Raw genomic sequence first — 16,761 nt, 5'->3', positions numbered from 1 at the left:
CCTATCAAATCTAACAAACATATCTCCCATTCCAGTATTGACTACTGTCAATGAATTGGTCATGAATGATCTACAGACTAAGAATTAGTCACAAAAAGTATTTGGTGACTCATTTTAACACATTTGAGAAACTTGCTATAAGCTTGTAGAAAATTTGTGAACAGAAAAAAAAAGTGACATTCATTGACTAAATTATTTGCTATGGATTATTTGCTCAACTCTGATAGCTATAATGGTCCTCATGATAGTTACTGAAAGTACTGAAAAGCTGAAATAATGATTTTCAAACATGTCCGAGGCATAATGCTGGATTGAGAATTTCCCCAACTTCATGTCCCATGACAGTGTGTAACAGGCAGATAAAGAGAGAGCCAGCTCAGGCTGAAATAGTTCACAGTGCAGCCAGACAAGACAATGGATAATAAAAGAAATTTTCATAATTATGTACGTCTGGAAGGGCAGAAATCTATGATTCTATGTTCTTCAGAGTTTTGGGGTTTTATGGGTTTAGATTTTTTAATATATTTCTGCTTGACAATGAAGTTATCAGGAACCATCTTTTCTTCCACTTATTTATTAGGAAAAACTGCAGAATCTTGGTGTGTAGAATATAAGGATTAAATGCTTTTGCACAGCTGAGAGGGGGAGGGTCAAAGGTGGCTTTCTGACACCTTTCTGTCCCCTCAATCTGAGTCTGAACTGCACCTTGCTGCAGCCAACCTCCAAGGGTCTATTCTTCAGAATAGCCCGTGCATTGACTAGACCGTTATGCCAGGGCCAGGAGAGGAGGGGTAGGGCTGGCTATCGCTGCTCTGTACCACCTGGCGACTCCTCCATGCTGGTTGCCTCTCAAGCTTTAAGGGGTCCAGGATATGGCTCTTAAGTCTTTGACTAGAAAGCAAGTGCCAGATTCTGTTTGGAAATTGCTTTGGGGAATTGGACGCTGGACAGTATATAATGGCCCTATTTAAACTGCCAGCAGTTTTTGGTAATTACCACAACATGGTATTGGGCGTACCACAATTATTCCTATTTCTAGTGTAAGGAAACAGACCATGGGTACCATAGGTGATAAATGCTGATTTTTAAAATAATTACCACTGTAAATGTTAGCCTTGCTTCACATTTAGGGCTTAATGCTTTCCAGTGTGGCTGGGTGTGGCATGGACTCGGGGATGGCTGTCAGGAAGCTGATTCTGGCTCTGTGATTCTTGGAGCTACTTCCAGCCCCAAAGCTATGTCGAGATGCTTCTTGGCAGCACTAGCAGTGCCAGTGATGGATCTTTTATGGATCTTACAGCAGTAGAGGAGTACGGTGGCAGAGCAGAGCTCAACCAGGTGCCATCCCCATCCATAATGTACCCAGTACCTCCTCCCCAGGAAGACGGTGTGGAGACCAGAGGTTCAGGGCCTGACTGCAGTGCAGATGTGCCTCTGTTAGGTGAATTCTCTTTTCTGCGGTTGCAGCCGGATTATAGCTCCTTTTGTAGCACCTAAATGGTGCAGAAGGGCTATAACTCAGCTGGAGATTCTGGCCCAGAATGTGGACTTGTAAATTACCTGTTTGTAGTTAAAAGGTATTCCACAGAAATGTTCTAGAAGTGTATACATACTGTACAGTATATAGTGTACACACACACACACACACACAGAGCTATTGATGGACTGGCCTCGAGCAAATATTGTCCCAAAGAGCAAAATTAGAATGGTGAGGGAAATACACCACAAGCAAGGAAACTATCTTCCCCCTGGGTCAGATTTTACTGCTATCATCTGCAAAGCCCCTCAATAGCTGTTTCACTAATGCTGAGATGTTTGTGTAAAATCCCAAGAGTTAATTCTTACCAGTGCCCCTACTGGCTCAGCCTCTCTTCCTCCTCACCTGGTGGTGCCATCCTCCATGCCCCCTTCTGTACTGGCTCTTTGTTCCCTCACATCCCTGTGTGGTGCTTTGTGTGTCAACCTCCAGATAGCAAATGTGAAAAATCAGGATGGGGGTGGGGAGTAATAGGAGCATATATAAGAAAAAGACCCCAGAATTGGGACTGTCCCTATAAAATTGGGACATCTGATCACCCTAACCTCTTTGCTTGACTAATCCACTCTCCCAGCTTCTGAATAATAGCACTGACTTGTGGGGAATTTCAAGAAATTCAAAAAATGCTGCTGGCACCAGCTCTCCTCTCCGTGGTTACCAACTCCTTTAGTGAGAAAATGTTTGTGTTTGTGAGAAACTTTCTGGTATGGTGGCTGGTCAGTGTAGGACTTCGCTGCTGATATCTAACATTATTTTATAGATTGGCCCTGAGCCAAAACCAGTCAACGGATTGTAATTTCAAAAACTCCTTTTATTAAAATAAAAATCCTGAAGAGGTTGGAAAGAGACAGAATCAGACACTTATTTGGCAGGTGCTTTCTGTTTTTAGCTGAGGTTGCTTGAAATGTTAAAAGTAGGCCTGTTGGAGATAATTAGTGAGCAAAGTAATGTGTCACATGACTAATGATACTACATAAATTATAGTGTGTGGGTTTATTTTGATTTACAAACAAATTATTAACTCCTAGACATGTATGAAAATTCACAAACAGTTGAATTTGTAATAAGTTAAAATTATATTAAAATAACATTAACCTGCGTAAAATCCTCCCCAGCTTCAAAACAAAATATTCCCCAATTATCCACCCCATCCCCTCTTTCCTGGGCCTTAGGGGAAAAACTAGGATAACAAGTGAGTCCTGCAGCTTGTTTTAATGGCCACCTGATCCAGGCCCCAATGTACCAGGAGAAGTGAGTTTCAGAGGCAAAGGCCTCTTATCAAGGACTCGTACCACCAGTTACTCCTATTTAAACTAATGTTAGCTCAGACACCACAGGTGAGCATGGCTGCTGTGATGTCCCATGTGGGGGAAAGGCTGTCTCAAGTAGCCAGGACTCTCACCCCATTTTTTTTTCATAAGTCAAAACAGCATATGAAACTGGAAATCAGCAGACAGCTAGTGCATGTCCTGAGCACTGGTACAGTGGACTTCCTATAAGAAATAACATTTAATTAATGATCTGTTATGTTTGATGCTATCTGCAATTTCCAAACAGCTTTTAAAGCATAGCCTCATATGGAGCTCACTGCAATAAATCAACCTGGAGGTGTCAAAGACATGGATAATAGTAGCAAGGTCTGAATCCAAAAGAAAATGATTCAATATTCTAGCCAAGCCTAAAGTGTTTTTGGCAACCATTGCTACTTCAGAAGCCACTGGGGATTCAAAAAAAAAAAAAAAAAAAAGACCCTCATACTGCAAATCTTAGCAACAAACCATTTCTTTTGGTTGATTTTCCCATTCTACAAGCATCTGGGTTAAATACTGTGAGTGTGTATCTAGATCTGTTTTTTTGTCCAACTGATTAAATAGGTGTTTATAATACCACTGACTTATATGTTTTCTTGAATGTGTGTATAATGTGTGCATCCAAGTTCTGCTCTTTGGCACTGTCAAGGGTTTTTTCCCCACTTTGAACTTTTGCATCCAAAAAGTGGGGACCTGCATGATCACTTCTAAGCTTAATTCCTAGCTTAGATCTGGTACGCTGCCACCAGCCAAAAATATAGTGTTTGGCACACTTCCTGTTCCCCCAAAACCTTCCCTGGGGAACCCAAGACCCAAACTCCTTGGGTCTTAAAACAAGGAGAAATAAACCATCCCCCCACCTTTCCCCCCCCAACTTTCCCCTCCTTGGGTTGCCTTGGGAAGCTATACAAATCCAAACTCCTTGGATCTTAAAACAAAGAGGAATTAACCATTCCCTTCCTTTTCCCCCCACCAATCCCTGGTGAGTTTAGACTCAATTCCTTGGATTCCAAAACAAGGAAAAATCAATCAGGTTCTTAAAAAGAAAGCTTTTAATTAAAGAAAGAAAAAGTAAAAATTATCTCTGTAAAATCAGGATGGAAAATGCTTTACAGGTATTTAGATTCATATAGACTAGAGGGACTTCCCGCCCCCCCCCAGCCTGAGATTCAAAGTTACAGCAAACAGAGGTAAAAATCCTTCCAGCAAAAGACACATTTACAAGTTAAGAAAACAAACATAAGACTATTTCGCCTTGCCTGGCTATACTTACAATTTTGAAACATGAAAGACTGATTCAGAAAGATTGGAGAAAACCTGGGTGTACCTCTGGTCCCTCTTAGCCCCAAGAGCGAACAACGAACAAAACAGCACAAACAAAGACTTCCCTCCACCAAGATTTGAAAGTATCTTGTCCCCCCATTGGTCCTCTAGTCAGGTGTCAGCCAGGTTCACTGAGCTTCTTAACCCTTTACAGGTAAAAGAGACATTAACCCTTAACCATCTGTTTATGACAGGCACACTGAAAGTTAGGGCAATTGTACATATATAATTGAAAGAAGAATGTTATCCAGAGTATAATAAGTTAATATTGGTCCACACCTACCTTTCCCTTTTTATATTCAGTAGCAACATGCATACACTCTAGTATAAAATATGAGTTGCTTCGTAAAGATCTTTACCACCTTTAGTAAGAAAGATCTGGATAATTCAGTGATAAATCACCCAACTTGCTCATGAAGATAAGTCTTAGCAGAGCTCAGTCATCTTGTATTTTGTGTCTATAAGTCCTGATAAGTTGAACATGAAATTTACTGTAAACTCTAACCAATAGAATTTATCTGGTTCTTTTTCTTCTGTCGATGGAAATAAGTGCTAGACTTACTTGCTTTGTTTGCCCTAGAAATTACAAGAAACTGTTTTATGAAATTTAATTTTGTAAGATGATTGGGGAGGTGAAGCAACAAAAATATCTGCCTTTGCTGGAGTTTCTAAAATTTATGGCAAATGGTTAATTAATTCAATGACTGTTGTAAAAAGCCTACAGATAATTGTCATCCAATACAGTTGTAAAGAGAACTTTGTTAGTGTAAACGATAACTGAAAAAGCAGCTCTGTCAGATAGCTTTAAAAAACAAATCACCCACAATGAACAGTAGCTGTGGGAATTCATAAGTCTTTTATTTTATATTAATTAGTGATGCTTAGTGTAGCAAATAAAGAATCAGAATTCAGTTACAGCAAAATTAAAATATCCTGATCCGATGTACAGTCACTGCTGTCACTGTTCTTCACAAAAGTGTCCATATTATTTTGATCCCATATTTTTCTCCTTTGTTTCCAAAACACTGCTCCAGTGTCCTTGTTCCCTTTCCTGTTTCCTCCTCACCATAGAGTCAGGAAGTCTACCTAGCTAGATTTTTATAAGGTCACCACAGTATATTGTCTCCTCCAACAATAATTTTACACTTACATGGTGCATTTCACCCAAAGAACTCTTAGCACTTTTACAAAGGTGGCTACCACCCCCAGTTTACAGGTGGTAAGTGACCTGCCTAAAACCACACAGCCAACCTGGAATAGAATCCAACTCACTCAACCTGCTGTCCTCTACACTATTTACTAAGCTGTGTTACTTTATTCATGATTCCAAACAAATTCTCCATTTCTCTTTCAGCTGGGGAGAGAGGTAAAGGTTATAGGTTTGCACTGGGACAAAGAAACATTTTTGGATAACAAGAACCAACCAAGCAACTTTCTACCAAAATTCAAACAGAGAATCGAATCAGAACCTTTTTCTAAAGTTCAGGAAGAATTAGCTGCATTTTTCTCAGGCTTGGTTGTTATCTTGTTTTTTCCACAGATGTAATTATTTTAGTCTATAACAAAAACACCAAGAGAAAAATCTGTGACTAAAATTACAGAATGAGGGAAAAGGGAGGGAGAGGGTGGGGGGAGAGAGAGAGGAAATCCCCAAGAGCAGATTGATTTCCAGAGCCAAAGTAGTTTAGACAAGCATTGCACTTGGGGATTCTCCCTAGAACAAGTTGGAATCTTTACACCTTTGAAGGTTTTTCCATCAATTGTTCTCTTGCAGAAATCAAACCTGGACTGTGATTGATCATTCGTCAATGTTTGAACCCAAATATTGTCTGGGCCCAGGCAGCCTGTGGAATTTACTGCAGGACACTTCCTTTAAAAGGGTGCTTTGTTTATCTAAAATAGAATAAGATGTAAGGACTGTCAATCAATATATGTCTTAATTAAGCTCCTACTTAAATGGGAGCAGGATAAAAACTTTGGGGTTAAGTAAATGACAAATGACTTTCACTGGAATAACCTTAGGCCCAGTAGAGCTGCAACAGGTTGGACCTTTTCAAAATGCTTTATTTTTATACATACACATAGAGACATACAAAGTCCCCTCTTCTGTGAGTACAGAGATTCCTCAGGCTGCAGAACTGGTGGGGTTAAGCTATGTAATGGGAGAGAGGCACATAAGAGGAGAAAAGTCCCTGCCAGCCACAGAACCTGCTCCCTTCATGGTTGTGCGTAAAGAATGGAAGGAGTATGGCGGGAGGACCCACTAGTACGTAGATCTTCTGCCCTGCAAGTGGGAGGTGTGATCATGTATGGCCCTTTGTAGCTTGCTCCAGCCAACAGGCTTCAAACTACAGCCACATTGGGTCACATTGGGACACCAAGGGGTGTCTATCCCTTTGTCTTCCAACATTTTCTCTGACAGCCATTGATTTCACTCCATTGATGATTGCAACCAACATGGTGGTTATAAAAGTAGCAGCCACTGGCTGAAAGGATATACTGGACACTAGGAGGAGTTGTGAAATCAAAAGCCAATGGGAGCATGTTTGAGGGGCAGTTATAGTAACTTCCAAACCACTATTCTTTTTTAGCTCTAGATGACAAAATGGAAGAATTAAAAATCAGAGCTTTATGTAACTAATTACAGGCATCAATCCAACATGTAGCTGTGATTAATTAAAATGGACTAACAAACACAAGGAATTTTGAACCATGCACTTTTGTCAGGTTGTTGTATCCAACGACTGCCCAAATGATGAGAGAGAGAGGGTTAACCAAATCTGATATTCTTGCTAAGCAGAACTACTTCCTTAATATTTAAATAGCTTTGCATACTGTTTGTGCTCTGCAGAGCTCACTGTGTCTTTGAGAAAGTTCATTCCTCCTCCTGTCAGTGTGCCAACATATTATCATGCTTCAGGAAACAGAATACTGTCTGTGTTGAGAACAGTTTAAATGCAGCTTGTGTCTTCATGCCTACAATGTCAAAAATACCAGATGTTTTTGTGCTGTGCAAGTTAAAGCTGTCCACACCAGTCTGTCTTTACTGGATATCACCATATTCATCTTCCCTTCTTAAAAGCTCAGTTCACTAGATGCTAAAATTTATTGAGTCACTCTTTATTTTGACATTTTTGCTTTTTTCCTAAGCATTTTATTATTATGCCAACTACTATGAATAAAAATAAAAGAATAAACATATACAGAAAGTAGGGATCAGACCTTGTTTATCCCTTTCTCATTCTCCATCCCAACAAGTGGATGATGTCTGATACTAATAGGAACCTATATAAATAAGATCCTTATTCCAGATTACATATAGATAATGTCCTTATTTACTTTGCATACCTTAAGGATGGTATATAGTTTGCATTTTTGGCTGTGTGTTAAGGCAGTCAACAAGGATGCCAGCTGGTGAAACTGTAGTTCTGTGTTTTGGGTTGTGAAAACCTTCTCACTAATAATTGGACTGAGACCACCAAATCATATGGCATAGAGTGGTATGATGGAAAGGATTGTTGGTCATGCTAAACTGGGCTAAGGTTGAACTAATGACTTAGGAGCAAAAAGCTTTATGTCTCATTCATAATTCCTAGTACCACAGGAAATGATGACTTGTCCACATTCCTCAGGTTGCTAAATGTGATTGATGTAATTTGCGACTGTAAAATATGTTTTGTGCAGTGTTGTTGTAGGCCTGCTGGTCCCAGGATTTTAGAAAGACAAGCTGGATTTAGTAATATATATTTTTAGGGCCAACTTCTGTTGGTGAAAGAGGCAAGCTTCAAGCTGACACAGAGCTCTTCTTCAGAGCTCAGTGAGGAGCATGAAAGCTTGTCTCTTTCTCCAAGAGAAGTTGTTTCAGTAAAAGATACAATTTCACCCATCTTGTCAGTGTAAAAATATGTAAGTCATCAGTTGCCACTTAGAATTCTTGGAGCCAAAGTTAAATATAATGGGCAATACTCCGTGCTGCTCTTCTGAAAGGAACAGCATGGCTTTCACAACCAGGATCGGGGGCGGGGGGTAGGGCCGCTTTAAGCCAACTTTCATCCCTCCCAGTTCTAGGCTGCTCCAGGGCTTGAGGAGACTCCTAACATAACTTGGACAGCTCTGGAGGCTTTATCTAATTTTTGGCAGCTCGCCTATGGACCATAGTGCTGCCTAGAATGTCTGCAGCCTCCCTACCAGCATGCCTCTCTGTCCCTATGCCCTAGCTTGCAAGGTGATCATTGGGAGGCAGTATTCCACAGGCCCTGCACTGACTGAATCATCCCTCATCAGGATACAGGCTTTTAGGGGGCTTTTATACTGTGTTGCTCCTTTTATCCAGCATCAAGGAGCCAGATCTTTTTCCCTGGTCTATCTCAGTAGGTTGGCAAAAACCGAGCAAACTAAGAAAGTCAAATAAGACCAGAAAAGACCAAACCAAATAAGACCAGAAAAATAAATCAGAATATACTACCTTTACTCTTAAACAATCAACACCTAATATACACAATGCACTGACAATCATATAGTGGCAGCAGCTAAATTTCAAGAAGGATCAATAAGACTTTATTCTTTCTATTATCGCTATTACAGTTGTTTTTACAATGATAGCGGCACAGCTATTTGTTCATGTAACAAGTACAATTTACATAGTTGATAATAGTTTTGGCTGTCATGTTTTATTTAGGTAACCCCTTTATTGATGTGTATGTAAATTTTACAGTAGGCCTGTATGATACTCAGTAGTTTCAGTTTGTAAGGATTGAGGCGAACATTGCTTACAGGTTTGATCTCTGTGCATTTGCACCCACAGCCCTGCTATCAAATTTCAAAAGCCCCACAAATCTCAAAATAAAACTCCATTGAAACTGCCAAGAGTCACTTGTTTTCACAACGAAGCCGCAAAAATGAAAATTTTCACATGATTTTGATGCAAAACATTGGGGCTTAATATTGCAATCTCATGCACAGATGAGTAAATCTACTTATGTGAAACCAATGGGACTATTCATTTTAGTAAGATAATCTCCTATATGTGTGTTTGCAATATAGGGCTCATATGTTGGCTCACATTTGTTCATGCCTTGCTACATGCAGGTTTGTGCAAAACATTTGTGAATCTTAGTGATCGCTTGATGAATCTGGTCAGTTTCAAATATGTAAATAAAACCCAGCAAACTTAGTGATTTTAGGTTTTAATGTAGTGATTTCACACAGAAATAGAGGTCTTTAACTAGCCACTAATATAATTGTCGTTTAAAGCAAATATTTTTGAATTGGTAAGCACTCTTAAAATATAATGTGAAGTGTATACAAATTTACAGGAATTTTTGCTTTTTCTCCTGCTTGATGATCGTCATCTACAGTATTACAATATCGTACAGTGAAATGCCCCAGTCAGGTAGGGGGCCATAGCCAAAAATTATTACCATCTGTTCAGTTTCATAATTGTTCCTCATTATAACTCAGAGGGTCAATGATACTACTTGTGGCAGAAATATAGCAAGGTTGAGGGCAGTTAAGCAGCTTTGAAACCTAGGAAGGCTTAACTATATTGAAATGACAGACAGTTAATTATCTGAGTTTACAGTGTAGAGAGCATGGGGAGAAAAACACACCTATGAAATGTAGGTAAATGCAGAAGTTCAATATCATTTGCTTGCTCTTCACTGAACTATGCTATCTTATTAGGAGTTAGGATAGTAAGCTCTGGCAGAAGAGGAAATAATTATGCAAATACTCTATGGTATCAGCTGTATATCCCATACAAAATATATATATAGGTATATAAGGTAACATGAAGGATTTCAAGGAAATCTCTTAGCAGTGTAGCTTCACTGGCACTAGCCATGGTGGGAGTGCTAGTATAGACCAGAAGCCAACTTTCTTTACCACTAGAACAGTTAGAAAGGTGTGCCTAGTGCACACTAGTGCTCCCATTGTTATTAAACACCAGTGAAGTTGTGCTGGTGCTAAAATAACCATGGAAGATGTCTCTCGGTGTGCACAAGGATGTATGTGTATCTAGGTATATGTAGCTGAATAGAGCTGGATGGGTAATGCAAACAATTTCCCATATTACTGAATGAATTCTGTTGAGCTATGCTCATTTGAGCAATCAAATTGACATCCCCAGTTTCACAAAGCCAACTGCAATGTCACATTCACAAGCATTCGTGGAAACTGAATTTTAAATTCACACACCCTGGGTATTTGTGCCGGAAGCGGTTGCATTGCTTATCCGTTCAGGGAAGAGACACCTGTAACATATCTGACGAAAGACAAGGAGCAAACTACAAATTTTAAACATTGTACTTGAGTATCTGATATTCAATCTTCACAAACAATCCATTTTATAAAGAAAACTTGCTGAATAAATGGATTGTTGTGAATTACTAAATTGACTCAGCTGTATATTAAAGCTGTTTGTATGTGCGTCTATATATGTATTTGTATACAATGTAATAGAAAAGATTAGTTTCAAAATGCATATTCTACTTAAGTATTCATTTTATAATTCTGAGGCTAAAACCACTATTCAATTTCCATATTTGAACACCAGTCCCTAATTAATAGTTATTCTAATTTTTTTGTGCTTGGATATTCTTATCCAGCAAAGCACATAAGATTTCATTACTTTAATGAGACTGGTTAAAGTTAAGCTCAAGCTTAAGTGCCTCATCACATCAGCATCTTAAATATTAAGGGCTAGAATGTAACATTAGAACCTGCCTTCAGTAATGGGCAGGGTTTAGCTGCACCATCAGAGCAGATCAGAGAATTAATTGCCGTTATTTGCTCTCTGATTTGCTTTTGTACTGAAGGGAAGTAATCTGCTATTGGTCTATACCAGTAGCCTCCACACTGGCTCGAATCTGCTGACTAGTGGATTCCAGGAGAGGTTCAGAGCCAAGACACTGCCAATCTCCCCACCCCGTGCCTGCCCATCTATACAATAGTGGAATAGCATTTCCACAATAGTTGCTCTCCTTCCCCCACTGCCCCTCCATGTAGATAACCCATGCAGAGGATTAACGCAGTGCCTTGCACCTTCTTACTCCCTTGGATGGTGTTGTAAGGACAGATCACAATCCCGCCCTAAGGAATTTACAAATGGATTAACTAAAGTGTGGAGGGCCAATTTTTCAATGAGGGAGAATATAGAACATAAAGGCGCTATTCTGAAATACTGGAGCATATGACTAAAGTTCTTCATAGTCATGTTTGTAGGATCAAGTTTTAACTTAGATTCCATGCTAGTTCTGTCCTCCCCCCTTAGCTGTGCACTAGTATTTAGGTGGACAGTACTATGGATGCACTAATAAAAGCATTGATTATGAAATTATCTCAGCCTTTATTCTGATGGTAAGAGAAGGCCAAAGCCAAGTGTCTGTGAAGCCTGAAATTAGTACCGTTTCAATAATGTATGTTTATATTATCTCAGATGAACATTTGTCATTAATGTAGATTTAAACTCTAAAAAAATCTTTACAGGGAAACAGAATATTTTTACTCATAGTAAATTTGCACTCTGATTGGATTTGCCTGTTGTAAAGATTTATAATCCTGTTAAGGGAGATTATGCCTGGTAATTTTATGAACATTTAGTCTCTCTCTAAGGGAAGAGTTAAAGGCATTAAACTCTCTTCACTAAGCATTTCAGATTGGATTTAAACTGCTATTCCAGGTGCAAAAGGCCAATATTCCATCCATTTAAACTGATTTTTTAGGTGCATCATATTAAGTGGAATTTCACGTACAGAGTGATGCTGCAGTTCCTACTCAGTAAAACTCCTGTTATCAGTGGGAGTTTTGCCTGAATAAGAACTGCACTATTTGGCCCACAGCTGGAGTAGAGCTTTAGACATTCTAAACCATATTTTTTTATATATTTTCATTAATGTATTTAGAATATATTTTTATATTCAAAAGGTCTGGAGACGTGCTATAGTATCATTTATTACATTTCAGTGTCTTTCAAAAGGTATTTTTCTTTTATTTCTTTTTTCTTTTTTTATTTCTGTTTGTTTTCAACTAGGACCCCTACTATGGCTGGTGGCCTATTTTCTATTGACAGAAACTACTTTGAAGAGATAGGAACTTACGATGCAGGAATGGATATCTGGGGTGGAGAGAATCTTGAAATGTCTTTTAGGGTAATTCCCATTTTACTTCATTTTTCTGACAACCAACAGTTATACTATAATGACATGTACATTGCAGATGAGGCACTTTTGTTTTAGCTAAAATGCAAGTTCTGGATTATTTTAAAATTCAAAAAATAACTAGATGCCTCGTGGTAGTGTTTTTGGGGTTCTTTTTCTACCACATGCAACATTTATCATTGCTCTGAAAGATTTTTAGATAATGATTTTAAAGTTATCATAAGGTTTACTAATATATTTATATTAAAAACCCAGGGCTTTCATTGAAACAGTAGGGGTGCCAATTGACATAAATTAAGTAAAGAAGTGTGCAGTATTGAAAATCCAACTAGGCTTTTCAACAGAAGCTTTCAACTATGTATATTATCATGGATTTGCAAGCTATGACTAGGATTTCTATTCTTTTTACATATGAGAGCCATGCTCTCTAAGGAATTTCATATCCTGCAGAATAGTGACTTGATTTCTATCAGTTAGAGGCATTTTGCCCCTGACAAGAATAAAATGAAATGCATTTATTTTGTAAATTACCTTTTTAAATCAAAGGAAGATTGGAAAATTGTGGCTTTGATGAATAAATTATTAGGAAGGATGTGAAAAATGACTTAATATCATATGATGTATTGCCGTCTTTACAAGGCAAAGTAGTATGCAAAATAAAACTAAATACATCCCTTTTCTCTGCATAAAACACTAAAGTTTTGTCAAGCAGACATTATTACTTTTAGAAGAAATAAGCTGAGGCTTTGGCAGTATCTTAACTACATAGTGAAGGCATATATTGTTTGTTGTTCAATGAAGTAGAAGGATAGAGATTTTTTTCTAAGCTTCTTTTGCCTTGAGTGTTTTTGCTTTAAAGTATCAGATGTAATACTGTGTGTGGGTGTGCCCACATGTTTAAACGTACCTGTTAATTCAGTTCACTTTTTGCTGGGTATAAAAGTAAATGAATGTCTGCCATTTATGATGAGCAATCTTAACCCCACAGAACAGGCATTTTAAAACTAAAATTTTTGATGTGAATTAAACCATGTCCCAATGAACCTGGACACAATAGTCTATAATTGTCCAGAAAAAGCCTATTGTTAGAGCCTTCCACGGAAACAAAATTTGTGTCTGCATCCAATTCGCAAAAATGATCCATGGATATTCAGATTTGCAGGGCTCTAGATACAAAATTTTTCTCTGCATCCTATCCGCAGACCATTTTTGCGGATACGTGCGGATTTGCAGGACTCTACCTATTGTAGTTCTAATTTCATGGCATTTCGTCTATTGTCTTTGAGAAGGACTCTGTCCTGTTATTGAGGAAGCTTCTCTCCAGGGTTCCCTTTGTAATATACTGTCAAGAAGGAAACCTGAAGAAATTGTTTAGCCCTCATCTTGCAGCATCTAACTCCTTTAAGTTCAAATCCTAGACATTTGATAAATGCTTTTGTCTCCTGTTAACAAAAATATTGAACCCTCAGGCCTTGATTTGTACATAATTCTCCATTTTTTATTTTGCATTTTCTATGTACAGATTCTTAGAAATTTTTTAAGTGCAAAAAATGAAATAATTTACAATTCCTTGCAATCTCCGCTCCTCCCCCGCCCCCATGCCCACCACACATATTGTATCTGTGCCTCTCAAGAAAAGTGTAGTATTCAATTCAGGACAGCACATACACATACACTTAGCTTTACGCACATACTTAAGAACCAGTTTCAATCAAGATAGACTTAAAGTGTGTGCTTACCTGAATCAGTGCCCTGTATTATAAAAACTTGCTCTCAGGGGCTTAATGTCTTAAATGTAGTATTCTCCATCCTTTGCTGATTCTACCTTGCCTTGTTGTTTCCCAGCTCCCTGGGAGGCAGTTGGGGTATCCCATAGTATCTACCCAGACAAAGGTCAAGAACTCTGAGCATTTAGCTGCTTTGAACCATAGTGCACTAGACAATAACTCTTTCCCTAACATGTCCCTTAGGAAGTATAACCCTATTTAAACTGAGAATTGTTTTAAAGAACATGATTACCTATCAGGTGAAATCCTGGCTCCATTGACTTCAATGGGACCAGGGCAAAACTCCCATTGACTTCAATAGGGCCAGGATTTCACCCTGTGTGTTTAGGTTTGTGATGTGAGTTGGCTGGTCATGGAATATTCCATTCTCTAGGGAGCAGAGCATCTGTTGATAGCATTTTTTCCCCTTTTAATACTTTCTTTAGACATATACAGTCACACCATGAGGTCCTTGCTCAATTTGTACTTTGTTCCCATTTAGGAATTCTTCTATGTAAAGACCTCAGCATTGGCCCATGTTATATCAATTGCAGGACTCTTTCATTAGACACTATATTCCAAATTCAGATTAAAAATGTCACTTCAAAATATCTGAAATGGTCAATAACAGTAACGCAAGTGCTAGTTATAAAATATGCACTTGTAGTAAGGAGAAGAGGGAGCTTCACAAACAGATCTATCCTTCCTCACTCATTAAAACTGGGCAAAATAAGCTTACGAATTTTCTGATGAACTCTCCAGGCATCACATTAGAAAAAGCTATTTCATGTCTTACTTCAGAAGACATTTAAACTTCAAGAAAAATCACCAGTTTGAAAAATAAGCAGCAACCTAATAAGAGAGCAAGGTATCAAGAATAGAAATAAAATAATATGTTTTCAGTGCAACGTAACTACCATGGAAATGGAAAGCATTAATACTATGCTATTTCTCGGTATTCAGAGCCTTTAAATTTTAAAAGGAGTGACCTAATTAAAACAAATTTTTAGACATCAAGCAGGAATTGATTAACAAAATACCAGTGGGAACAAATTAAAAACTAAAGCTGGTGAAAACATTTCTAGTTTCAATTTTTTTTCTATGAAGTTTTCTGCATTTTTTTGACCAGCTCTCTTGAGAACTAGTGATGTAGCTACCATGGTACAAGTACCAGCAGGTGAAGTCTTCTATAATGGTACCAGGGTTTACAGTATTTATTTGATGCAAGTGTTTTTGTGGAAGATGCCATACTGATAACTATGGTGGCTTGAGTCAGTATTTAGTCACAAAATGAGTACAGCATTTACTTATGCTAGCTCAGTAATGTGCCTCGCTCTACCTGTTCTGGAGGGATTACCTTTTATGGTGAGAGCGAAGTTTAGTCTCCTCACCTGAGAAATGCTTGGCCTGTCTGCTAAAACAACTAGCCAAGGATAGTGATGAATGTTTGTTCATTTTCTTAAAAGAATATTTCATCATCTGAAGCTTTTGTGTCATCTAGCAGAAATGTGTGTTGGCACATCATGTGTCCTCAAATTTCTGGTGGACTTTCCCTCTAGAGAATTCCATCAGGATGTATTTTTGTCAAGGAAGTGTTCAGAATTCTATATAGGCTCTCCTCTTGAAAGTTTCTGATTATAGACTCATGTTATTCTTTCAGGAATTTATGCTGAATATAATACTTTGTATTCTGGGTATCTCAAGACCTACAGGTGCCTGTCATTGAGTTCTTTTTGGATTTTAAATAGTTCCAACTCATAATAAGCAGTAGGCTTGAATAATGTTAATGATGACACGCTTGCTATCAGAAGGTAGGAAATTAAAAATTGTGATTGAAATTCCCCACTTAAAGCTGAAAACAGACACACAACCTCATGTAAAGATGGAGTGTCTGTCCAAAGTTACAATTTTCTGGCTTTTACCGGTTGATGCCATACTATTTAATTATGTTGTTATTTTTGGAATACATGTCCCAAAGCTTAGTTTTAGCTAGGATCTAAAAGTTAATGGTAAGCAGTTCAAAACCTACTACCAAACAATCCCTTTTTATACTATTGTCCTATGATGGACATTCAGAGGAACCACTCTTATGAATAAATTTAAGGGATAAATCTTCACTAGCCCTGTACATCCCTTTTATACTCCTAGATTGCAGCATTGGAGAGGAAGCAAGCTCCATAGAATGTTTTTATGAAGAACAATAACTGGGTGATTACGAAGAGGTGAGCATTGTATGTTCAAACAGTAGGACATTTTCAGAAATGCTGAGCATTTGAACTGAATAGGATCTGGGGATACTCATTACCTTTGAAAATCAGATTACAGTGTCTGTCCATCTCTCTGACAAAAGGGACTGAGAACAATGGGCTTCCAAAGGATCAGGCCCCAAATCAGAGTTATATATCTATTTAAGAGGGTTTGTCTCCACAAAGACAGAGAGGAAAATGAAAGGCTTAAGAAAGGAGAAGTCAGATCTAAGATCATAACAAAACAGTCACCTTTGGGGCAGATGTTTTAGAGGTAGCTTCTCTTCCCAAAGGTAAACATTTTATAAGTTAGATAGTAAAAATCACTTCAGCTCTTCTGGAGTCATGAAAGGTTACAAATATACACATTTTTGGATATAAAAAAACAAAATTCTGGCTACCCTTTTGTTTTCATAAGCATAA

General features: G+C 38.2%; 1 protein-coding gene across 3 annotated transcripts in view; it reads left to right on the top strand.

Moving 5' to 3' along the window:
• The window catches only part of GALNT13 (polypeptide N-acetylgalactosaminyltransferase 13), a 456,737-nt gene that overhangs the window by 293,637 nt on the left and 146,339 nt on the right, over positions 1–16,761 (top strand). For all 3 annotated transcript variants that reach the window (XM_030580270.1, XM_030580269.1, XM_030580271.1), the window contains exon 7: positions 12,200–12,317. In XM_030580270.1, coding sequence (XP_030436130.1) covers positions 12,200–12,317 — 118 coding nt within the window. The remainder of the gene's footprint in view (positions 1–12,199; positions 12,318–16,761) is intronic.

This window comes from Gopherus evgoodei, chromosome 11, assembly GCF_007399415.2.
Source record: "Gopherus evgoodei ecotype Sinaloan lineage chromosome 11, rGopEvg1_v1.p, whole genome shotgun sequence".
Lineage (NCBI taxonomy): Eukaryota > Metazoa > Chordata > Testudines > Testudinidae > Gopherus > Gopherus evgoodei.
The sequence above is the reverse complement of the archived record's forward strand: the minus strand, read 5'-3'. Positions and strand labels throughout refer to the sequence as shown.